We start from the raw sequence: 26,025 nt of genomic DNA on the forward strand, positions 1-26,025 counted from the left end.
TAATTTTGTTTTAAATGTCTTATGTACTCAGGAATAAGAGACTACATTATTTAAATATTTAATAGAGACCAAGAAAATAATTCAAAGTCCCCTTTTATACCTGCCTAGGCTTTGATTGAGTAACCCAGCTCTGAAGTTGCCCTTGGAACCTGCTTTCTGGGACTGACACAATTTAACAAACATCACCAAATATTAGCTGACTGCTTCTTTCCATAGAATATAAACAATACTGGAATATGATTATATGGTCAAATGTAAATAATCCCAGGCAAGTCTATGAAGCCAAGCCACCATTCTGGCAATCAACAAGCTTCCAGAAACTTGAGATTCATGCTGATATCATATCAATCTTCTCTCAGAATTCAGCTTTGATCTGCTGACCCCCAACTAACTGTAAACAGTTTCCAAAAATGGATTAATGACAGAATAATATATACATTTACATTTTAATAATCCCACTTTTGTTGCATCTATGGAGCTCAGGAAGTTTGATATGATTCTCAGTGAGATCTTTGTGACAGCAATTGACACACATTTATATTGAAGGCCTGCTCTCTGGCACACACCAAGCCATGCATCATTCAGGGTTGTGTTCTGCCTTCTGTACAGTATTTGTTCCTGCCTGGGACTGGATAAGCAGCAAGCCATCAAGCAAGTTAATTTGAGACCAGCTTCTTCCATCAGATGTTCCAAAGTTGCCACATAGTTTTCTTGTGTAGGTGGTTATAAGAGAAACTACCTCAGGAGCACGTCTGCTGTTTTCTTGAGAATTTGCTTTGCCCCCAAATAAGCTTGATGGGTTTCAGCCATGGTTATTTCTGAAAGGGAAATACCCAAGAAAGTGTGTATGAATGATGCAACTCTTGGTTGCAGACAGTTTGTTCAGGTTTAAGTGTCTAGCTCCATGCCCTTCAGACCACGTCACTTGGCATAGTTCTAATCTAATCACTTAGTATGTCCATGGGGAAATTCTACAGGATTGGTGAGTTATCTCCCCATCTTTGTAATAAGCCCAAATTATTTTAAGTCATAAATCTACATAAATCATTACTGATTTTGAATGGGGGTGAAATGGTTACCATGGTGTGAAATGTCAGATTATGTGGTTAGTTAATATAATTAGGCTTCATTCTCTAATTGTTGCTCATTTGTGCTAATGATCTTCACAGACTTGTTACAAAGGATCCAGGCTGTCCTGTTTACTAGAATTACAGCCATCAACAAATATATGGAGAGAGAGAGAAATTAGAAGGCAACAGTGCTTCCAATTATTTTATGATATTTATAGAGAACATCTTAGTTTCTAACAGCTGCATCCAGCATATACAGGAAACGTTCCAGATGCTGTTTTGTGTGTGTGTGTGTGTGTGTGTGTGTGTGTGTGTGTAACAGGCAAATGATAAAAACAAAACCTCCATCATGAAAGAAAAAAATGGAAAGATAAAGGAGAGGTGAGCAACTGTCTGAGTCATGCACTCTGCTCATCTGACCGCAAGGAAGGTCAGGTGAATAGATGCCCCCCCCCAAACCACCACCATTTTAAACTTTAAAATAAACTGAGCTGCCCAATCCCTTCTAAAAGGCATTGGTCAATTTTGCAAAATTATTGGTAGCCCTTGGACTGTCTGAGGCTCAAGAGAAGCTGTCAAACCAGGAAGTGAACCAGATATTGAAAAAGAGCTCTCCATGCCCCAAAAAGCAGCTCCATTGGCCCTAGAGGGTTGGTATTTCAAGTAAAACAAAACTTCCAAAAACCAGGTGGATATGGGGTGGCAAAAATGTCCTTGGGGACACATATAAACCACACTGCATGTTGTCCAACCAATAAGATAAAGAAAGGGTCAGAGAAACTATGAGATTCCCTGAATCCTGGCACTAATATTCAGTGTCCTTTAACAGCGGTGGGGTCTGAGAAAGGCCCTCTGGGTTTGATGGGTCCTTTATGCCACACAGTTAACAGAGAGGTATGCAATAGCCTTGGTGCAACTGTAATTCAGGGTAAGGGAAAGAATATCCATACATTTTCTCAACTTTAATGAAAATGGGTGTCTTAAAAGATTAAGATTTACCCCCCATTTGGGAAACAAAAAGTGAGTCGTCATGAGATTTTTTTTTTTTTTACTGTATCACACAAGTGAAGAATGCTTTTTTTTTTTTTTTTGTCACCAGAAGCAGTAATTAAAACAAAAAAAAAACTGGCATTTCTACAGAAAAAATAATGTTGCTTTTTCAATGCAAAAAAGGTAGTGTGTGTGTGTGTGTGTGTGTGTGTGTGTGTGTGTGTATATATAGTACCAGTGTTGTATATTTTATCAAAAAGCAAAATAATACAACCATTTTCATTTTTTTTGCAAAAAAATCTTCAAATATGAAAAACAATCTAAAATTACACAAATACTTTTAAAAAGACAAGAAGACATTTTTGAGGGCCCCCCTTCTCATGTTCAAGAATGAACTGAGTAAAGATTTGTTTTGCTGCATCAAAAACATTATGCAAAAAACAACAATGGTAGTTTACAACCAGCAGCTACTGGCACTAGATAATCCCCTGGACTGGTGCCTGCTGATAGAGGACAGGTGATACCAGGGATAAAGTTTGAAAGAATCTACTCACACCTGAAGACCTAGATTTTTAATAGATGTGAATAAGTGGGACTTTTTCCACCTATATGACAAGCTGTGTGACCTGTTGAACCTACATCTTCTGCAGCGTTATGAAACAGTTGCCTTCAATTGTCCTTCTCTCCACCTGGTCATTGCAGTGGCAGCTCCACTTTAAGAAAGCACTAAAGCATGAAAGCAACTTACGTGGCATATCTTTGTGAGAGGTGCAAACTGATTTGACCCCAATTTCCTTTTCATAGGGATCAGCATCTATAGCAGTTCTTTGAGGGTACGTTAAGACATCCATAGCAGAGAATTCTCAGCATCCTCATCAGGGTACAATTCTCATGGTTGAGGTGGAGGTGGGCGAATGTCATGGCCTCTACATCAGTACAAAACCAAAAGGAGCTTGTAGAGCAGCTATACCAGCATACTACCTAATTTGAGCTAGATAGGGGTTTGCAAAACTCAGAAAAGAAATTGGGGAGGGGGTTTGCTATTTTTTCTTCTTCTTTTTCTTTTTAAAGCTAGATTGCCTTCTGCATCTTTAATTTGCAGGTAAACTTGCCCCATACAAATTCATGACATGAAAATAAATGTTTCAAAAAAGTGATATCTGGTACATCTGACTCTTTTAAAAGATTCAGTTGGGTTTAGAGTCTGTTTGGTGTAGTTTAGTATGTTTGTGGGTATGCTTTACAGATGATAACCCTATTTTCAAGAGTCAGATATAATTTGAGTAAATGAGACTGTTTGAAACAAGAGCTTTTTCTACCATAGATTTTTTCTACTCCTTTTTCCACTGGCTGGTCCCAATCAACCTCTCACCTATGTGGGATTTAAGGGGAAGGGGTTCTAACCCAGAGGGTATTCCTTCCATCCAAGCTTGACTCTCAGCATCTCTGTCTTTCTCTTGGTTTTCGTTCTTCCTTTAAGAAATTACCCACTTGACGCACCCACGGCACTGCCTGAAATCATTTACTAACTCAGGAACCTATGATGGATGACTTTTAGTTATCTCACAGGCCCATTTAGCAAACAGAATTCTTTGCACTTTCTTTCTGTTTCATATATTGAATAAAATCAGGACCCCCCCCCCCCATTTTAACAGAACAAACACTGCTTCCCTATGCTTTTGGTCTCCCCTACCTGCTCCCTTTTGAATACTAGCAATGGATCACATGCATGTGGTGTTTGTGCCTTGCATGGTGCTCACATGCAAAGGCAAGTTCCAGTCTGCATGCTGCTTAATGAATGTTTTTTTTCCCTTTTCTCTCCCTCCTTGTTATGTGCTTTCAGAAGACAACTATGTGGAAGGTGGGTGCTTTCTACCTTATTTCCCTAAGCTCTTTTCTTCCCCTTCCTATCCCTTTTGTTTAGTGTTTTGCCTCCTGGTTAATGTTTATAAGGGTACATCTTGTCATTAAAAATGGTAAGTTGATTTTCTTCTTTCCTTATGGGAATGTTGATGTTTTAACATAACCATGTGCTTTGAAATAATTTGTTATAATCAGAAGACTCTCTTGGTTTCATCAAGGAGAGCAGAAGCCATTTCTAATGGTCATCTTTATTGCAGTAATGATGACCCACAAACACAAAGAGAAATAGAAGAACCTCAAATATACATATTTCTGCTGTACAATCTTATCAGTTTGTTGGTCTGATTTACTTGCTGTGTTTGACATGTGAAGCTGGCAATCTTGTGAAACAAGCTAATGATTCACCTTTTTAAATAATGCAGACCTACTAAGGGCTGTTATGCCAAGTTGCAAACTATGGCAACAATCCAGTAAGCTCCTCCAGATGTGCTTAAGGGCTTGTATGGTGTCCAGAAGAGTTTTAACTTAATTTTCCTTAAAGATACTTCTCATGCTATATTTTAAATGGTTTAGTGGTCTACTGAAACTACAAAGCACCTTGTAATATCAATATCACTCTCACTCCTATCTCTAAAACTGTTTTGTTATTCTTTTAATTTTTAAGAACAAGCCATGCTGGAGAACACACAGTCCAGTTCCAACTGTGGCATGGATAGACTGCTGACTGTATGCCATCCTTTTTGTGCATTTATTTTGAGGAGCTTCCTGGTTTATAGGGTTTTTGATGGAAGTGAAAAGAATAAAATAGCTGAACACCACAGAATGCTTCTCTGGCCTTGTAGCCATTGTCAGGGAGTTGCATCATTATACTATGGTTAGGGGTCTCTTATAGCAGCATCCACCTGTTACAGAAAGAAGTCCGTTCTGTTTTATTAAACTAAATGGGGAAGAGGAGAGGCAGAAAGAGTGATCCATCAAGAAAGTGGTGGAAGAAATTCCAAATTAATTAACAAACACCCCTACATTTTAGGAGGTTCAGGGGACTGTTCAGTTGTTGTTCATTAACCAATTAGCACTGAATATCATCTTTATCAGTTTCATGTAAGAGAGTTGACATGCCTTAGATCTCAGGAGCATTAACAGATTCTTTCTCTTTAATGTTACAAACCTAATCATAATTCCATATGGCCTAAAAATACACTCAATTTGGCCCATATTCCCTTATACATTTAGTCAACTCCTCTGTCAAAATGCAAGAAGGAAGTTGTATACTATATAATAAATCTCCTTAAGTAAGCTATGTAAAGGAGAGAAAACTAACGTAATATGGCCAAGCCTGAATGTTGGTAAGTATAATCTTTATTTGTTGAAGTGTGTATGGGTTTTGTAACATATCTTGGCAAACACAGGTTGTAGGTACTTTCTTAATAACCCAGATTTTTATGGAAATTTGCTGAGAATTTTAGACTAGGCTTTCCCAGTTTGTGAACCACCAAGTTGAAAGCAATTTGCCCAGGATCAAGTGGGATTTTCCTGCTGTTCTAACTGTTTCTGTTTGTGGTACTGAGAGGAAGGTAGTTCCCCTTTCCTCTTGTACCTCCCCCCACTCCATGTCTTAAAAAACTGCTGAACTGGGCTGACCAGTCCTCCAGCATGGTATGGTGGTTTGGGCATTAGATTGTGACTCTGGGCCAGGGTTTAAATCCCCACTGAGCCATGGAAACCCACTGAGTGACCTTGGACAAGTTAGAGAAAGGCAAAGACACACCTCTGAACAAATATTGCCAAGTAAGCCACATGATAGGTTCACTTTAGGCGTCTTGAAGGCACACAACAAAATCCTAACAGAGCACTGCTTTCCAAACTTTCATCCTCTGGATGTTTTTGGACTTTAGCTACCAGAAATCCTGACTGTTGTCCAAGCTTATTGGGGCTCCTGGGAGCTGAAGTCCAAAACACCCGAAGGACCAAAGTTTGGGAATCACTGCTCCAGAGTAAGGATGGAAATCCTCAACTATTTCATCCTCTCCTGTGAGGACAAATAAAGTAGATTCCTCCCCACTGCACAAGGAAAGGAATACTCCTCTCGTATATTATCTTCATATTTGATACTCCCAAAGTATTGTGCAGCAATTATTCTGCAGTGAAAAACAATATTTTGAGTGTAGAAAACTCATTCCCTTTGCACCAAACAATATATTTTTTCTGCCCAAAATCTAGATTTTCTTCTGCAGAATAACGTCTGCACAACCATTTGGAATGCTGAATACCAGGAACAAATATTCAAAACCCCAGGGAGGGGTTTTTCACCATCAGAAAACCATTAAAAAACAACAACAACACCTGGGAATGAATAATTATGAGTATCTTTTCATCTCTACTCCAGAGTAGGTATTTTGGTGGCACAGAAGGTGGGAGAAGGAAGGGATGAGGAAAAATTCCTGTTGCAGCCACAAAAGTAACTCTGAATGTAGGTCTTTATCAGCCTACATTCCCAGGCAGCCAACAATACTAGGATGTTGTTTACGTCTTCCAGTGGAGCCCAAACATGTTGTGAAGGTGGCATTTATGCTTGAAGTTTCGTTAGTTATGCAAGCCTGTTTTAGATTTCGGGATTTCTAGGAGGGTTTTGTGGGTGGGCGGGGGGGGGGGTAGTTACATTTCCATTCAGAGTTTTTGTTATTGTGGTTCATATTCAAATGTGTTCTGGAGGAAGACATGGCTGTTTGCACAAAATTCTGCCAATGATTTAATAAAAAGAAATGCCTTCCAAAAGTGCAATAAAGTGTGCTGTGAATCAGCATTTCAGGTGACCTGTATTACTGTGCTTTCACTGCACTCCATGAACGCACTTTAATTAAGAATAACTAAGAACTGCCTTTATTAAGAAAGAATTTTCTTAACTGAATTGGCCCTTTGGGGCATGAGGAGATTTTTAAAAAATCAGGCATAACCTAGCACAGTAGGCACTCCCTTTACTCGGAGGATCCCTTCCAGATCCTCCCGCGCAAGGGAAAATCCACCTATGCTCGAGCCCCATAGGAAATGAGGCGTGTGCATGTGGCGGCACGGCGTGTGAGTGCCATAGATGCATGCACCATTGTTTTCCTCCCCGCGCAGCTTCATGTAAGCTGGAAGTCATGTAAAATGTGTCTGTGCATGGCACGAGCGCACTGTATTGGCCAATGAGCTGGAGGCACATGATGAAAAACAATGTATGATGATTTGCACCCCAAATCAGTTGAAAGTACTAATGCGCAATTCTGCACACATCAGCCTGTCTGGACTCATTTGCACAATTCCTTTTTTGCTCTGATGTTAGACTCTAGGGTAGGAATGAGCCACTTTGATGGCTCTGGTAGCCAATTTTGGTTTTGTAAAACTCTCTGGGAATTTATTCCCAAAAGGAACAATGCTGAAATTGAAAAGATACCCAATGCTTGTTTGTTTTTAGGGGGGGGGGGTATTTTTCTATGTTAAGCAGCAAAGGGAGAGGGGAGAGATTTCAGCAGCAGTCTGGGGCTGATTTTAGGGCTCGGGATTGTGGAGCGACCGCACGCTCCGAAGCCCTATCGTGCAGGGCAGCGCCATCATGGCATGGCCTCGTCCACATAGGGGTTGCCATGATGACGCAAGCATGGTGCAGTGTCTGCATGTTGCAGCGCCGCACTTGCATCATCGACAGGCAACAGTGCACCAGTAGTGCACTCATGACATTTGGCGCAGAAGGGGGTTGCATGGTTTGGCTGTTGCAGTGTCCCTCAGGAGTAAAAAAAAGGCACCTCCAGCCTGCCCTTTCAGGGCAGTCTGTCAAGCCCCTCAGTTACCATTCCCTGTCCGGGAAAGCAGCCAAAGGGCTGATAAGACAGCTAGTTTTCAAACAAACAATCCCCTCCCAGCACAGCAAAGTCAGTGTAAGCTACTCAGTCCTGGAGAGTTGCAGTAGCTTTACCAAAAGGGTTTACCAGAAGAATTGTCAGACGGTCCGAGGTTCAGGGTAACAGATAGGCAGGTAGATAAAGCAGTCCAAGGTCAAGTTTCCGGGTAGTCAAGACAAGAAGCCAAGGAGCCAGAGACAGAGTCTTTCCTCTAAAAGAGTCAGATATCCACTGGCAAAGAACCACACATGCTCCAGGTGCTTAAGAAGGCAAGGAGCTGGCCTTCAGCTGTGCCTGATTACGAAGACGTTTCTGATAAAGCCTCCGAGATCTTCGAAGGCCCTCTCTTTCTGCTCGACGCTCATTGAAGGTAGGCACACTGCCCAGATCCTCCTCCATGTCCACAGCCTCGGCACCAGGCAAACTTGACTGCTGAACCTCTGGAGGGGCCATAGACTCTGCTCCAGCAGAACTAGGGCCAGCCTCTGGCTCCTCCATTACAGGTTCAAGCCCCTGGGGCTCTGGCTCCTCCATTATAGGTTCAGATCCCAGAGGCTCTAGCTCATCCTCTGAGTCCTCCAAGCCATCTTCCAGGCTGGGCATGACATTCCCAGAGTCTTACAGGAGAAGTAATTCATCCTCCTTTTGCTGACAATCAAAGGGTCGCCCAACAAAGTCAGAGAAGTCATCGACCTTAATCCACTTGCTAATCTCAGCTAGAGAAGTATTACTGAACCAACTGTCAACTGGGGAAACAACACTTGTACAAATCTCAGTGATTCACTGAATCTACCTTATCTATGGCTAGTCATTGGATTTATGTCATACTCCACAAAAGCAACCTTAGGACCACTTATAGTACCAGGGCTCTACTTTTCACACTTTGATTAAGGATAAATATTTAATTTGGTGGATAAATTGTGACCCATTCAAGCACGTATGGAAGCCCAGCATAAGCTTGGTTACATATTTAATTTGTGATTCCATCATGGGACTGCACAAATGAGTGTGTTTGGATTTAAGTCTTTCCTGGACCATAATATATGTTTAATGGGCTACCTTTGGCTTGATGGTCTGCAAACCGCATGCAGGACATTTAGACAGTTTTACTTCTTGGATCAAAAAGGCATAGTTAAGTTGTGATGCAGTTCTGAACCCAAACTAGGGGGAAAATGTGTATTCCATACAATTGAGTTTTAGCATCTGTACATGCAGATAGGGTGGTTAACAAGATCAGGCTACTGGCAGACTCTGCCATTATCAGGAATTATGTTGCCAAGACATTCTCCAATGGCACATCATTGCTAATGTTGCTGGAACAATTTCTTGCTTTCTGCCTTCTTCCACTCAGTGCATTAGAGCCTCAGTCATGATGAGGGGATGTGGCATACTGAAACAAAATTGTTCTACAGAAATAAACCAAGATTTAATCCAGATGTTTCCTAAATTTACTTATTTAGAACATTTCCTGCATATGGCCATCAGACTACTAATTCAATACAAAAAGAACATTTAATTAGCCAGCAGTATATAAAACATAAGTTATCATAAGAATAGATAAAACATATATATAAGAATACATTCTCATGGGACTATATGCAGGTCACAGTGTTACTGTTCTATCTACTTAGCAGATAAAAAATGGCTGGTGGTGCTTGTGTTGCTTATATGCATAGGAGATTTTGAATCAACATAACCACTGCATTTAAGGCAGTGCAGTTCGTTGGAGCCTTTATTAAAATCTTTTCTTTACTTTACTTTATTGTATTTCTTTATTTTAATCCAATGAACAAGAGCAATTATTTTGTTTGTTATCAATTTTGTTTTATTTTTGAAGGGTGTCTTAGCTTGTGTTTTCAAAGTAATGAGCAACACTGAAGTAACAATTTTTTGACTCCAGTAATGTTCTAGTTCTTGCCACCGTATGGACTTTTTGAAATGCATGAACTGTCTGCTAAATTGTAATGGCTTTTGGCTAAATGCAATAAAGCCTGGGATTGAACTGAACCAAAAGCCACAAATTAATATTAAGTACCATTTACAGAATCTCCTTAGCTACAATTAAGGTCACTTTTAAAAGACAAGTGTACTGTAAGTTGCTTTAGGGAGAGAGCCTGTGGTCCCTGGAAGAGTAACATAGGGTCCACATAATTTTGTTGTCTTCTTCTGAGTAAAGAGACAGAAGTCCCCCTTAGGAGGTCTGATTTCACAAGGACCCTCTGGCTTAGAGACCCTTGTACAGAGGGCTCACCATATTGGTAGGCTAGCCATGGACCACCTTGTCCTATATTAGGCAGTGGCAGCATGCACCCATGGACATGCTTACACAGGTGTGCACATTTTGTTGCCCATTGACTTATATGGGCTTGAGCTCCTGTGTTTTTACCCATCCACAGGGCCCCCTGGAACCAAACACACACAGATGGGAAGGGCCACTATATATATAGTTTTTGATCCTAAAGACAGTTTTAAGTCTTCATAACAAAGAAACTGATAAATACGATATCTCAAAAGGCCTCAATGCTAGGTTGAATTGGGCAGATAAGCTCCACTGAGCTTGATGGGACATCTTTGTGAGTAAATATGCTTAGGATTGAGCTGCAGTTCTTAAAACCTCATTACACTGTGGTAAGTTCCATAAGATGCAGTGAAACTTACTTTCAAGTATGTACATGGAGGTGAATTCCATCTTATCTATTCAGCCCTTGGTATCCATGGACTTGCCATTCGCGGATTCAAGCATCTGCAGACACAAGCCCACATTTTTCCCAATGGGGACAGAACTTCAATGACAGCACATGCATGTGGCCACACCACCATTAAGTCCAGTTGTCCCTAATGTGGCTGTGCCACCATTGGGGACAATGGGAGCTGTTCCTAATGGTGCAGCCATGTGCACACACTGCCATTGAAGTTTTGCTGTCCCTAATGATGGTGCAGCTGCATGCATGCACTGCCATTGGGGACAATGGAACTTGACCATCCACGAATTTGGGTATCTGCCGGGGAGGGGGGGGGGGCTGAACAGATTCCCTGCAGATACCAAGGGCCAACTGTAAAAATTGAACTTACCATTAAGCACAGAGTACAGGATGAATAGTTAAATAAAACATGCAAGATATGACACCAACTGAAAAGGAGGCCAACATTGGATTGTTCGTGCATGCCATAAAATGAGTACTTTATGTAATGAACACTTGCTATATCATTTAAAACCTTCTGTTTTCAAACATTTGATAAGATGAAGCTATGAATTTCAAGTATGAATTCTCTACATTTGAAATTCTTCTTCCTCAGGGACCCTTGTTATATGTCTTATGTATGTGCCTGATTTTCCATGTGGATTATAAATCTCATGGTATTGTTTCAGATTCTTATCTTCAATGAAATTTAACATATTTAATTGCACACCTTGCTTGTGTGAACCAATATTAAAACAAAAAATGGGAAATATTGCACTTCCTCCCTCACAGAAGAAAGGAAGTATGCTTTTTGTTTTGTTTCTAAATGATGTCCTCAGGGATTTTCCCCCTAAAGTTAATTGCCATTACTATTTGCTCCTAAAGTCAAATTAAAGATCTACTTAAGGGGACATAAGAAGAAATATCTCAGATGTATTTTAGAGGAAATTGCATCACTTCTCTTGCTTTTATTTCATGGATTATTTTTAATGGTTTTGAGAAGTTGCTATGCATAGAATAATTTCAGTTGCAGGTCTCTACAATCTGAAAAAGGAAACCTTAATTAAGAAACCCAATGTACTTAAAGTGCCAAGCATGTTAAACTGGAGAAGGTACTTAATACCACAATGTTGTATGTTTTCTTTCTGAGTTACAATTTATATTGTTACATGCTTCTGTCTGCTGGATGCCTGATACGTTGTATACCTAGGAACAGACTTTATTCTGCTGGAACATTTCACACAAATAAGGAGACATCCCTTGCATTATCATTTCAATGTAATAGAGGAAATCTTTTATTTAATTATTTGAAACGCTCATTTTCAATGAGGGGAAAAAGATCAGACCCAGCCCATTCTTCAGGTTGTTGACAGAATTATAGGAATTAAGAATTAAGAGGATGGGGGGATGAAATTACTTGGCAGTTAGAGGACAAAATGTCCTTATAGGGAAATGATACAATCAAAGTTTTTTACAAGATTAAGATCAAAACAGTCTGGGAATTCATTGACCTTGAAATCATTTTCTTTGTATTATTATTTTTGTCTTCAGTCCAACTTTATTATTTAGAAAAGGAATTGGACAGTGCAGCATTACTCTGTGTTAGAATAGCAGCCCAACTGCCCCACTCCCACCTCCAAAAGCATTCCAACCAGTGGTTGAAAAATGCTGTTTTAATTTTCCAGTGTAATGCAAACATCTCACAGGAGACATATGCCTGTTGCAAAAAATAAAAGAAAAAAGAAAAAATGTCACTGTGACGATACCACCTTCCCATGCACCCTTGTTCATTGCTGACTGTGCTCTTGTTTCCCTTTAAGGTCTGGCGCACTTGATGATGGGCGACCAAGGTATGGGTTCTGCTCCTTTTCCACTCTGCTTCCATTGTTTTTTTTCTTTTGTTTTCCTTTTGTTTTGTTTTTCCTTTTTTTCTGTAGCTGCTTCGAAATCCATCACAGCAAATGATGGCCAAATGCTTGTGAGCTGTCTTGGGCTGCTAATAAGCACATGATCTTAGTCATATTTTCCTTTTCTTTCTTTCCTTTTGTTGTTGTCATGTGTATCTTTCTCTCTAGATATATACATATATATAATATATATAATATATGAATAGCTCTATCTATGTAATACTGGTTTTGTTTGATTTGCTCCCTAGATCTTTTGTTCCCGATTTCAACTCTCTCCTCTATCCTACTTTGTAATACCATAACATTTAAAAGGGGAATGGAGGTGAACGAGCTAAGAATCTGACTGGGAAACGTTTATATGTTTAAACATGTTCATGAACAAAACTAAAATGCACTCCTCAGATAGATTTGTATCCAGAAACTTGAGTTTGTACCCAGAAAAAGAAAAAGAAGACTCCTGCTTGGCACTAATGCATGGCTGTTTGGAAAATGCAGAAAGCACTTGCTCTTGGCTTCTGGAATGCTAAGAACACATTTTGCAAGCCAATGAATTTAGTGATGTTCCCCCATCACCCTGTGTAACCCCTTCCACCTTGGTCTTCCTGTCAGTTTTGTGTCACTCATTTGAAAATGAAGCATGAGTTTCTTCTATGTGTTACTGCATGGCCCTGAAGACTGGAAAGCAGCCATTCTTACAATGCAATCCCAATTACATCTCCATTTGTCTTCCATGTTTCATGCTTTGTCTCTTCTCATATTTTGGATTGTGATGACATTCACATTTACACACACATGATTCTCACTATTGTTTCTCTTCTTTCTTCTCTCTTTTGTCTGGCAATGCTTTCTTCATGGAACCATTTCATCAAATCCATAGGTAAAAGTAAAGGTACTACATTATTTTCTTCCTTCCTTCCTGCCTACCTTCCCTTCTTTTCTGTTGAATGCCACCTATGTACTCTAAGTATGTCTGAGTGATGCAAATATATATATATATATATATATATATATATATATATATATATATATAGTACTGACACATTGTGGTCATGGGAGGTAGGTACTTTTTTATATAGTAAAATATTTCATGGAACTTAAGGTAAGGAACAACAACAAAAATGAAAGCAATGAAGATTCTTCCTTCCATGCTTTCTGACTGAAAATTGTTCTTCCAAATAGTTAAAGGAAAGTTGAATGCCTTGTATAGCAATAATTATAGCTATTTTATGTAATGCTTTGTTGCACCACTGTTGTGCTAGATATGGCACAGAATGTATAGGTGGCACATTTCTTTGCCAATGGCCTTACAAATTATCAACTATACATGTAAGAGTGACAAAAGAAAAGAAAAGGATTTGGCGGAAGTGTAAAGCAAGTGTTAACCGGTAGCAACTGGCACCTCTGATGAGGTAACTCTGTTATATGCTCTGGGAATGGCTTTACAGATTTAAATGTATGGTGTAAAGAGATTCAGAAGGGAAAGGGGGCAGAGAGGACACTGGGCCATTAGGTAACTTTTCCAGGATTAAGGGAACAACATGGAAGAACGATCGAAGGCAGGTATTGGAGAAGTGAAGATGACCTCAAGCCACCTTTCCAAGGTATGGATTCTATTCTCAGTGCCCTGCAAAATGTAAAATGAATCTGTCAGAGGCAGCCTCGAGCAGAATGCCACCAGATAGTGACAGTCTGGAGAAGCTTGATCCAGGGTCATCTGCAGTGATGTGTAAGTCTGAGTACAGCTAGAGCTGAATACTGCTACAAGAGCTCAACCACACTTTTGTCTGTGACTTTTCCTGGTACGTTGTTAGCTTTCTGTGTTGCCCAAAACATGAGTGGGAAAAAGGAGATAGGAGAACCAGAAGAGTGTGTGCGGGTGGGGGCTTCTGCTTTAAAAAGTGTTTATCTTGTGGTTGAAGGCTTTCATGGCTGGCATCCATAGTTTTTTGTGGGTTTTTTGGGCTATGTGGCCATGTTCCAGAAAAGTTTCTTCCTGACGTCTTGCCAGCATCTGTGGCTGGCATCTTCGGAGAAGATGCCAGCCACAGATGCTGCCGAAATGTCAGGAAGAAACTTTTCTGGAACATGGCCACATAGCCCGAAAAACCCACAAAAAACTATCTTGTGGTTGTTTGGTTTGTGCCTTAAGATTATGTGTATGTGAATATTACCTTTGGTGCAAGACCAAATCAACCCAGGAATCTCCTTGCTGCCTTGGTAAGTCTCAAACTAATTTCACACAGCAGAATCATTGAAACGTATAATCTGGCCTAATCACTTTTATCCTATTGGTTTGAATGGGAAAATGAAGCACTGTTGAAACCAGCAGGACTTAAAGGTCTTCCTTTCTGGATTAACATGCCCAAATGGTGGGAAAAAAAGAAGGAAAAGCCCATCCTGGTTAGAAAGAAAATTATTGTTGTCTATTTAATTTCATTGGCATGGAATTTTCAGTTCCTCCCTACTTCACATTGCATGTCACTAGGTGTATTATGAATCGCTAATCACTAATTTCAGATTTCTTATTTCAAGTGTTTTATTCTGTAGGGAAGCTCGATCATGGTGCTTTTTGCTTTCTGGATCCTACTGAACAGTGAATTTTAGATATTTGCTTATTTACTTTGGATACAATCCACATGTAAAATGACAGCACTTTCAAGTAAAGTGGTGATTTATCATGTAAACACATTCAGAAATGTCTTCTGATGGAAAAATTCAAAGCACCAGCTGATTATGGTGATGTACATATTAAAACATAACTCACAAGTTTAAGCTGTACATTTACTCCCTGAAGGATCTCTTCAGGAATACAAACACAGGGTTTACAGGCTTAATTTGCTCTTTCCCAAGTAACAATAGTCCTGCAGTTCCACACAAGGTGTGAAATGGATCCACCATATCTCTCATATGTTTACCTCTTTCCCACAACTAGTTCCTATTATAAAGCTTTTAAGATTATTATGTTACTTTAGTATCTTGAAATATCAGTGACAGAAAAGTTAAAATGGTAGCTGCATATCCCCATTGAGTGTCTGTGATAATAGGTTTAGAATGAGAGTGGGATGTTAATTTTGACATATAAAGTGCTATAAGAGTTGTTGAAAGTCACTATTTCTGCAACAGTTATGATAACAACCAAAAAGAGAAATACTTGCATCTCTATTCTTGGTTCACACTCCATCCCCCCCGCCAACAGTCCCTTAGAAATAACCTTGCCAATCAAAAAACATATATTTCATGTATTATGTTCCTTGCTTTGTAGCAATAGCAAGTACATTTCTACACCACTTATCAGTGAACTAGCACTCCTTAAGGGCTTTACAATGTATAAGCCAGTTGCCCGCAACAAGCTGGGTATTCATTTTACCAACTTATGGAAGGATGCAAGGCTGAGTGGACCCTGGAGCCCTGCCTGGGATTGAGCTCACAATGTTGTTGCAGTACCACCAATTGCAGTACCACCAATTAACCACTGTGCCACCAGGGCTCCCAACTGTACAAATTGTAAGACATTGGTGCGTTCCACACATGCACCAAAAGTACAAAATGGCGGTGACCTATACACATGGGCACCACCATTTTGACGTCGTGGATGCTTAGTGTCCGCATGTTGTGGCATGGAAATGACACCACAGTGTGCCATTGGCGCCTTGCGGCATCATTTCCGCACCGCAAAAAGAACCCACTTTTTCTGGGTTCTTTTTGCTGTGCCGGGGAACTGCGCGGTTTGTCCGCTGCGGTTCCCTGGCGCAGCAATCATGGGTGCCGGCAGAGCAACCTTTTTTGGGCGCTCTGTAAAGCGCCATTGTCAGCAGTTGCCCACTCAGATTTTTTGATATAGATGGGAAAAAATTAAGACCTCTTCACAGCATCTTTGTGTAGAAGGCCTACACTGACATGGAGGAGTTTGATGGCCCCGTCACACTGGTATCATACATACTACTGACCACGCACCCTTTATGTCTAATGTAGATGTTTGTAAAGGAGTGCCTCATGCCTTCAAACTTTCCCAGTTTGGCATGGACATTCCTGATTAATCCTCCATTTACTTTTGCAACTAATTTTAGAATGTCCCAATTTCTCCTCCTACTTTTCCTATTTTTTCTTTAGCTTATGTCCATTGCTGAAAACTGAGTTCAAAGTACAAAAATAGTTTGCATGCAGTTAACCCAGCATAGGGGACTTGCAGAGAAGAGGACAAAACCTTGCCCTTCCCAGTAGGCTCAGGCAACTGCAAAATGTTGAAGCCTTTCCTACCTTGTGTATTCCTCATCATGCCATCTTGAACATAGTCTGGTGACATTTGGTCACTTGTTTTTCTTATGTGAAATATCAAAGGGCATGGCACATGCTGGCCCTTACTGGAATATGTTGGGGTGCTGCTCCATGTAACTCTGACCCCTGCACAAGATTGCATGGAGTGCCTATGCACATTCAAGAATGAAAATAGCTGCTCCAGTGCAGATATCTGTGCTTAAAGGGCTGTGTCAGTGGTGGATTCAGTTTTGGATCAAGACCAGAAGCACAACCTCATTCCCCCTTATCTAAATTCATCTTCTAGTTGGAAATGCCCAATAAAGAGGGTTTGGCATAAGTGCTGAGATTTTGTCAAAATTGGTGGGATTCCAATGAGCTTCATTCAGACAAGGTTGTAGCCCTATACAGTCGACCCTCTATATCCATGGATTGTTTATCCAGAGACGCAACCATCCACAGGTTGAAAATATTTTTAACATACAGTATATGAATTCCAAAAAGCAAACCTTAATTTTGCCATTTTAGATAAAGCCAACCATTTTACTATGCCTTTGTATATAATGGGACGTGCACATCCATAGATTGTAATATCCACAGGGAGTCCTGGAACCAAACCCCAATAGATGCCAAGGGTCCACTGAATTCATCAACTGAGTACATTATGTAACAATATTTTCCCAGTGTAATATCATTCTATTGACCATACTACTCATGCAGCAGGTCTTGTGAAAATTTAATGTGGTTTCTATAGGGAAAAGAGGGGAGGCAGTTTTTTGTGCTGATATCTAGTTAGACTAATTATTTGACACCTATAGTTGCTGGAAATGTCAGGTTGGAAGTTACACAGAGAAGTGCTCCCATTTGGTAGCAAATAAAGATATGAATCACGGTCCTGCTAAAATAGCCCGATAGGGTCATTTTCAGTTTGGCTGGCCTATTTTTATGACATTTTGCTCCCTTGCTTATGTGCATTCTTTTGATATGAGAATATGTGATGCAGAGAATTATCGACAGTGTATATTGCCTGCAAATTGTGATCGTGAATGGAAGGGAAAAATGGGGAATATTAATGTGCAGCATACATGGTTGTATAGCAAAAGAGGAACAGGGTGGGTGTCAGATTGAAAGCTCTTTTCATTTAATACCGCTAACCGTCATTGGTGGATAGTGCCCAAGAATGGGTTCCCATATACTTAGTATCACCTTCTTGGCCTTCAGTTACATTTTGATTCACTTATTATATTATTATCACTTGAAAACATTCTTCTGCCAGGCTTTCTCCATAGTAATAGGCTGAATCAGACATATGTGTATGTTGTTTGCTATTTCTACTTCTCATTACTTGATTACTATGGGTTTCACAACTTATGGTTTGAGCTGATGTTAGGCAACATGAACAAGCTCTGTCTATGACAATGAGTGTTCTGGTGGAATTTACACATGCAAGTTACCACTTGTTGCTACTGTTTGGATGTATCTGTGAAATTGTTCTTAAAAATATTTATGGAGGTGAGGCAAATCCATGAATAGATTTTATGCTAACTCAATTTACACCATCCTGCATGCTTGATACTGAAGTTTGTAACATTTAGCATTGATGCTGGGGCTTTGCCATAGCAGTTTAAAATACATCTGTGGGAGATACATTTTCAATTATATTTTTGTCATCTAAAATAATGGATAATGAAACAAATGCACAGTAGTCATATCTATGAGGAACAAATGCAAATATAGAAATGAATGGGAGAAACTAGTGAATCAAAAATCATTTATCCAATTTATATTATTATTATTATTATTATTATTATTATTATTATTATTATTATTATTAAAATTTATTTAGAAAACCCTGTAAATTTTTTTCTTATGGAGGGAGAAGCTGACATGAAATCTCTTGAAACTGAGAAGAAGCATTACACTTCATTGATTAGCAAATTGATTTGATAGTTGTTGTTACATCCAAGGAGTATTCCTTAGGAAGAAAGTTCTTGGGTTGCTCTGCAACTGACAAGAAAATGCTAAACCTGAAGCTTTCAACAATGAGAAGCTTAGAGGATGTATTACCTCTTATTTTATTGATTCTACAATAAGGGTCCTTTGTCCAATCAGTTTGGTTTCAGAGAATAGTGTAACACCTGCAAATGTTCTGCCAAAATTATATAGACATCAGGTCTTTGTGGTAATCAGTGTGGAAACTGGATGAGTGAGAAATGAAAAACGAATGAAACAGTAATGAAAAAGAAATAACATTATCATGACACTAATGAATGGGAAATGAAATGTATGGGGTTGAAAGGAATGAAGGGAAAAATGAAAGGAAGCATTTTCAAGTGCTCCTTCCTTGGCTGCAAAGCCAATTTAGCATTATAGTAGGTGCTACCATTGCACTGGCACAAACATTTAGTAGATTCTAACCCAAACATTACTGCAGGAGTGCAGGCACCTTAGGTCAAAGGCGGATGGCTTGTGGTCTTCCAAGAGTTCCTTGACTTCAACTCCTATCAGGTCTAGCTGGCACAGCCATGGATATTGGAACTTGGAAATTCAAGGTTATCTCAGAGGCTATTTACTGACTAATATTTCATCATTTAGGAAAACCATGTGTTTTAGAGTGCAGTTCTAACTAGCCAATATGGTCAAGGACTAGCTGAGCCAACACTGGGCCAACTGAAGCTGTGTTAAATCAAACTCTCAGGTCAGGGATGTTGACAATTATTTATGGCTATCACCATCCTTTCCAAAGTTTGTATCGTCACTGTGGCTGTTCTGAGCTGATGGAGGTTTGGATCCTGTGTAATTCAGCTCCTCTAGTTTTCCATCCCTTGTCTACTCCCCCCCCCCCTTTTTGGCTCTTCTGCAGCACATCCTAGCCTACACAGCAGTTCTACCAGTTCATTGCTTTCTTGGAAGATCTCTGAGATTAACTGGGGGGGGGGAGGGGAGAGTTCTGCTGGCAGAAGGGCATTTCTGCCATCAAACCCCTTAGAGATGGCATATTGTTGAGTTCGAACTTTCACTATTGGTTAATTTTCCTGAACCTGCATCAAATTGTGTAGCATTCATAAAGTTTCTTTGTTTTGCTGCAGACTCATGTGTCACTTATATTTTCTCAGCTGTTTCAAATATCTTACTGTCTATGTGGGTAGTTTTTACTTGGTTTTTAATTATGTCTTTTGTGTGTTGTATATTGCTTTGAGGTTCCTTTTTTGGATTATACATGTTAATATCAATAAATAAAATCAATGTGAGGCAACAACAAGTCATTCAAACAACATTAAAATCTAACTACAATAACAAGAAAAGCAGATAAAAATGTCAGTGTACCATTAAATTGCAGATATAACATTTCAAATAAATTGCTTAAATTAAAATCAATCCTAGCAGCAAACTGAAATAGTCAGTGAATAAGAAGAAGGAAAACAGAGAATGTGACAAAACTAAACACACACCAAAATAGTTAAATAAAGCATATTTTTCTGTAGAATGAAAGAAAATAAAGAAGGTATCAAATTGATCTCCCTTGGGGGGAAGAGTTAGTTGCAGAGAAACAAACTGCTGAAAGAATTTATCTTAATGATCCCTATCTCTTTTAGCAGGGATCATTAAGATAAATCCTTTCAGTGGTCTGAAGAAGTGACATCAATTGCCAGGCTGGTAGATTCATGGAGGTGGGTGGGAATCAGTCAGTCTTTAATTTATCATTGCCTCAGACCTCATAGGCCAATACAAAGCTAGAATGGTCTTATCTTTAAATAAGGAAGAATTAGGACCATTTCTCCCCAGTTGCAATGTTGCTGCTATGTGAGTCACTGCAGATGTAGCCAGTCCATCAAATCTGAGTGAGATAGCAATGCTGTCAATCACAAGGCCAAACTACAAGTACATTAGCTCTTATGGGGATTAAAAACAAAACAAACAGCAACACACAACTCAAAACAACAAAAACAAGATGAATGGTTGAGCAAAACTTCTCCTTAAATGAGATTTGGGTAACTAGATGCAAGGAACAAATTTTGCACTGGAACATGCACCTTCACCCTGCCCTGCACGGCCCTCCCCTCCAGCTCTAATATGGAAAATAGATCATTTTATTTGTTTGTTTTCACAGAAGTGAATGACTGCAGTTCACTCATATGGGATAGCAAAATATGTGCCAGCAATATTTTGGTGAAAATTTCTTGTGGCTTAGTAGCCTTTCCTTCACTCTCAGGGGCTTTGTAGTTAACATAATACAAAGTAACTGTTAAATGGATCTGTAATTGGTTGACTGGCCAAACCCGAAGGGTGCTCAACAATGGCTCCTTTTCATCCCGGAGAGAAGTGACCAGTGGGGTCCCACAGGGCTCTGTCCTGGGCCCAGTGCTATTCAACATCTTTATCAATGACCTGGATGACAGAATTGGGAGCATACTTATCAAATTTGCAGATGACACCAAATTAAGAGGAATAGCTAATACTCCAGAGGACAGGATCAACATTCAAAATGATCTGAATAGACTAGAAAGCTGGGCCAAAGCTAACAAAATGAAATTCAACATAGAGAAATGTAAGGTACTGCACTTAGGGCGGAAAAATGAAATGCACAGATATAGGATGGGAGACACATTGCTGAATGAAAGTACATGTGAAAGGGATCTAGGAGTCCAAGTAGACCACAAGTTGAACATGAGTCAACAGTGCGATGCGGCAGCTAAAAAGGCCAATGCAATTTTAGGCTGCATCAATAAAAGTATAGTGTCTAGATCAAGAGAAGTAATTGTGCCATTGTATTCTGCTCTGGTCAGGCCCCACCTGGAATATTGTGTCCAGTTCTGGGCACCACAATTCAAAAAGGACATTGAGAAACTGGAGCGTGTCCAGAGGAGGGCGACTAAAATGGTGAAAGGTCTGGAAACCTTGCCCTATGAGGAGCGACTCAGAGAGCTAGGGATGTTTAGCCTGGAGAAGAGAAGGTTAAGAGGTGATATGATAGCCCTGTTTAAATATGTGAAAGGATGTCATATTGAGGAGGGAGCAACCTTGTTTTCTGCTGCTCCAGAGAACAGGACCCGGAACAATGGATGCAAGCTACAGTAAAAGAGATTCCACCTCAACATTAGGAAGAACTTCCTGACAGTAAGGGCTGTTCGACAGTGGAACACACTCCCTCGGAGGGTGATAGAGTCTCCTTCCTTGGAGGTCTTTAAACAGAGGCTGGATGGCCATCTGTCAGGGATGCTTTGATTTGGATTTCCTGCATGGCAGGGGGTTGGACTGGATGGCCCTTGCAGTCTCTTCCAGCTCTATGATTCTATGATTCTATAATACTGGCGATATGGGAGCTTTCCAATATAATATGCTTTCTATCCCCACTTTGCTTGTGATCATGACAGTTCATAGTGCATGACCACTGCACGATACCCAACCTGGTCTGCAAAAAGTGAGGCTTTCAGAAAGGCAATAGATCATATTCAATTTACCTTAGGAAGGAAGCAATGTAATCAGATTGGCATGGCAGAAGTTGAATAACAACTGTTCTCTCTGTGTCTCACACGGACTCACACACAGAGTCAAGCAGAATCAAGCAGAGCAGAGAATCTTCCTTGTCTAAAGTAGCTCTATTTACACATTATTATATATAATAAAATACATGGTTTAACAGAGGACATAGAAAGACAAGAAAAATATCTCCAAGTCTGAGTGATGCATGGAGAGAGGTATGGGAAAAAATCCCTAACCATTAGGAAGTTATCATAAGTGTGTGCTGTGCCTAAACCCCAGAGAGTAATATCCAAACTAGCAATTAGTAGGTAAAGGCATGGAAAGCTTGCTAACTCTTAACTCCATCTGCTTATTATACACTGAATCTGAGTGAAGAGAGGATTGAGATTTTGCCAGGTGGCCAAATCCCTGACCATCATAAGATCACATGGGTCTTTTATGCACACACAGCTGTGTGGACAGAGGTCCTGTTAAATGTGCAGAAACTGAGAGCAGCCCTGGTGTAACTGATGAACAAACATACAAGAAACAGAGTCCAAGGGGAGGTTATGCAGATTTTGTCAACATGGCCACAGTGTTGGGAACAATAAATAAATACAGATAAAATGGATATTGCAGCACACATGATGCAGTTTGGCTAAGTCAAATTTTCGAAATATATATTATGATATTTCATCTCATGGCCAGGCAGCATGGTTGTATCACTGTGTTCCTCAGAATAATATGTGGAACCAATAATCAGAACTGGTAAGTGCTGTGCAAATTTGCAAAACACATTCACGTTGTGTAATGACTGGCCCACCAGTCTTTTGAGGATTTCTCTCAGACAACAAAGGGTTAAGCTGGGGGGAGGTACATGCTAATGAGAACTTACATCATAGCTGACTTAAGGCCCAACTGACCAATCAGATGAGCAGGACTGGGAGTTTCAAGAACCTTCCAACAGAGGTCTTTAAAAAGGCCTCTAAGACCATGTGGTCTTTGGTCTTCTTTTGTTTGGAAGCCCAGTTGTTGGGCCTGTACCAAGAGGGCAGGCTTAAGGGGTGAAGTGTGAGCTAGGCAATGGGAGCCAGCTCCTTGCATCCAAAGCCCCATCAAGAATGGCAAATCCCATCTCTGTGTGAGTAGCTTAAGAAATGTGTTAGTTAGTGTGTCTAGGCTTTTGTTATGTTTATTTTTTGACTTGCCTGAAATGAACATCTTGTAACTATGCATTCAGTACCTGCAAGGCACGGAGACTTTGCATGAATGATACCTCATTGCTCTATTCTGTCTAGTTGGAATAAATACTTTCTTTAAAAGTATCTGCTGTCTCTGTACACGTGCCTTAGCTTGGTTGTTGCTTGCCCAGGTTAGTAAGGGAAGGAACTTAAATCCTTAGCAAGTTCCAATGTATGCTAAGGGAAGTTCATTGTAGAATCACTGGGTGGTGGCAGCTTGACTTGAGGATCTCAGGGAGTCTCATTCAGCTCAGCAGGGAGCGGGAACAGAGACCCAGGAGACTCTAGAGAAAATTAAAGGGATACACTAGGGCTAAGGGCCAAGAACACAGGGACCCCAGGGATCATTACACCACGTATGAAGAAAGATGGAGAATCATTTTTCTGAGTTCAAAAAGATATTGGCACAGTAGCAATTTTGTCATATATAGTTTCTTTTTTTGGTATGCGTAGGAAGCTAGCAGAGCTAATGCACCCTTGTAATCTATACACTCACAGATACATAGAAATGTGTCTCTGTGTATGTGCTTTTAAGTAGCAGTCTATTGATAACCCAATGCATTTTATGAAATTTTCTTAGACAAAGAATACTCAGAGATGTTTTTGCAAGTTTCTTCCTTTGAAATATAGCCTACATTTCCTGATATTCATTGGCAGTCTCCTATCCATGTTCTAACCAGGGCTGACTCGGATTAGCTTCCATGATTGGTTGGGATCTGGTGCCTCTAGGGTATTTAGATTGTTACGTATGGAAATACATAATTATAAAACAGAAATGTGAATGCAATGAGCGTGGGCTAAACATGAATTGGCACTCATGTGGATCACTCTATATTAGCCAATGGTGGCATACAGTTGCAGGCACACGGACACATGCACATCACTGCCCCTTGACTAATATTGGTTTGAGCTCCCTCATTTTTTCCCATCCACTGCAGGGCCTGGCATCAAAACTTGGTAGATGAGAAGGGTCCACTGTATTTTTCAACTTTTAAAATACTTATATATCAGTGGCAATGAAATTCTAAATGATCTCTCATCAAGATCATTGACCTGGCCAACATCTGCTTCGTTTTAAGAAATTGCAGGCTATTCATTGGACTTCAAAATAATAAATGTTTACAATCTTATAAATAGATCTAATGTGTACTGTTTCAAACCACAAGGGTGATTGGGAACCGGTAGTAGTCCTCTTCCCTGATTTCAACTGTTTTTGCACTTCATTCAAGCTTTTGAATAAACTGTTTAAGATACTTTTAGAACATTCTGGTTAAACATTAGGGAGAATCCTGGAGAATATTGAAATACTCAGAGGTCTTTTTGACAGTTCCTTCCTCTTGATATAGCCTTCAGCACTTGGTATTTGTTGGCAATCTCCCATCCAAGTACTAACCCAGGCTGACCCTGCTTAGCTTCCATGATCAGACAGATTCTTGTATCTTTAGGGTATTTAAGCCAGGCATTTCTTATTTTACTCATATTTTATCCCAACTCCCCAGCCACATTCCACAGATCTTTGGGTTATCACGGGTTATCACCAACCATAAAGTTTGAGAACACACCAAAGTGTGTGCATGCGTGCACGTACACGCACACACACTTTTTTTTGTTTTAAAGAAAAGTACTAGAAGTCTATTGGAAGTCATCCCAGTTCTGCTAACCCTTGTGACTTTCTACCTTGGAATTTCCAAGGCCAGTAGTCTTTCATCCAAGGCCATAAATCATTTTAGCATAGGTGTCATCTCTCCTGTTCTCTTGGAATGAGACTACGATTTGTTCCATTTTATTCATTTTTCAAATGGAGAGATAAAAGGTAAGCTGATATTTTTTTACTTAAGTGCCTTCTTTTACATAGCATTAAGTTTTCAAATGCCCAGAATCAGGTCTAGTGAAGAGAGTTCATTTAAAAATTTAAACAGCATACCTCCAAAGTGTCCCGAAGCAGCTTTATTTTGGTCTGTCTGTATGGGGCCTTAGAGCCTGAACAGACAGGCCAAAATAAAGTTGCTTTGGGTCACACACATCTTAAGAGGCTGAAAGCCATGCCAAAGCCATGCTCCAGTCCTAAGGACTGGAGCGCAGCTTTGGCACAGCGTCTGGCCTCTTAAGATGTGTGTGCCATTTAAACAGCATACCTCTACAGTAACCTGAAACAGCTTTATTTTGGCCTGTCTGTTTGGGCCCCAAGATACCACAGTTTTAATCCTGGCTCAGCCATGTAAACCCACTGGGTGATCTTGAGCAAATCACACTCTCTTAGGCGGGTTACAGACCGCCATTTAGGACATCCTCAGGACGTCCCAGTTTGAAAAAGGGGCATCTCTTCTAGACGCCCCTACTCCTATTACGGACAGAGTCCGTAACAAATGGTGGCGGCCGTTCCACATGGCTGCCACCATTTTGATGTAGCGGACGGTCTGTGTCCGCATGTTGCACCCCAGAAGTGACGCCGCGAGTACGCAACTAGCGCCTCGCGGCGTCTCTTCCTGGGAGCAAGAAGGAGCGCAATTTTCGCGCTCCTTCTTTGCTGCGTCCGGGAACCGCGCCATTTGGCTGCTGCGGTTCCCGGATGCAGCAATCGGCGGCGGCGGCAGCAGACCGCCGCATGTCGGCGGTCTGTAACCCACCTTAGTCTCAGAGAATATCCATGGCCAACCCTCTATGAAGACGCTTGACAA

At 40.3% G+C, this 26,025-nt stretch overlaps 1 protein-coding gene across 32 annotated transcripts in view; it reads left to right on the forward strand.

Annotated features, from left to right (window-relative positions):
- Positions 1 to 26,025, forward strand: part of NRXN1 (neurexin 1) — a 1,287,750-nt gene that overhangs the window by 167,311 nt on the left and 1,094,414 nt on the right. For 15 of the 32 annotated variants that reach the window (XM_042451209.1, XM_042451219.1, XM_042451256.1 and 12 more), the window contains exons 3-5: positions 3,904 to 3,921; positions 12,303 to 12,332; positions 13,267 to 13,278. The exons of 6 other annotated variants lie outside the window; for them this stretch is intronic. In XM_042451209.1, the coding sequence (XP_042307143.1) occupies positions 3,904 to 3,921; positions 12,303 to 12,332; positions 13,267 to 13,278 (60 nt within the window). The remainder of the gene's footprint in view (positions 1 to 3,903; positions 3,922 to 12,302; positions 12,333 to 13,266; positions 13,279 to 26,025) is intronic. 11 more of the 32 variants (XM_042451228.1, XM_042451292.1, XM_042451386.1 and 8 more) reach the window with 3 other exon arrangements.

This window comes from Sceloporus undulatus, chromosome 1, assembly GCF_019175285.1.
Source record: "Sceloporus undulatus isolate JIND9_A2432 ecotype Alabama chromosome 1, SceUnd_v1.1, whole genome shotgun sequence".
In the NCBI taxonomy this organism is placed as follows: Eukaryota; Metazoa; Chordata; class Lepidosauria; order Squamata; family Phrynosomatidae; genus Sceloporus; species Sceloporus undulatus.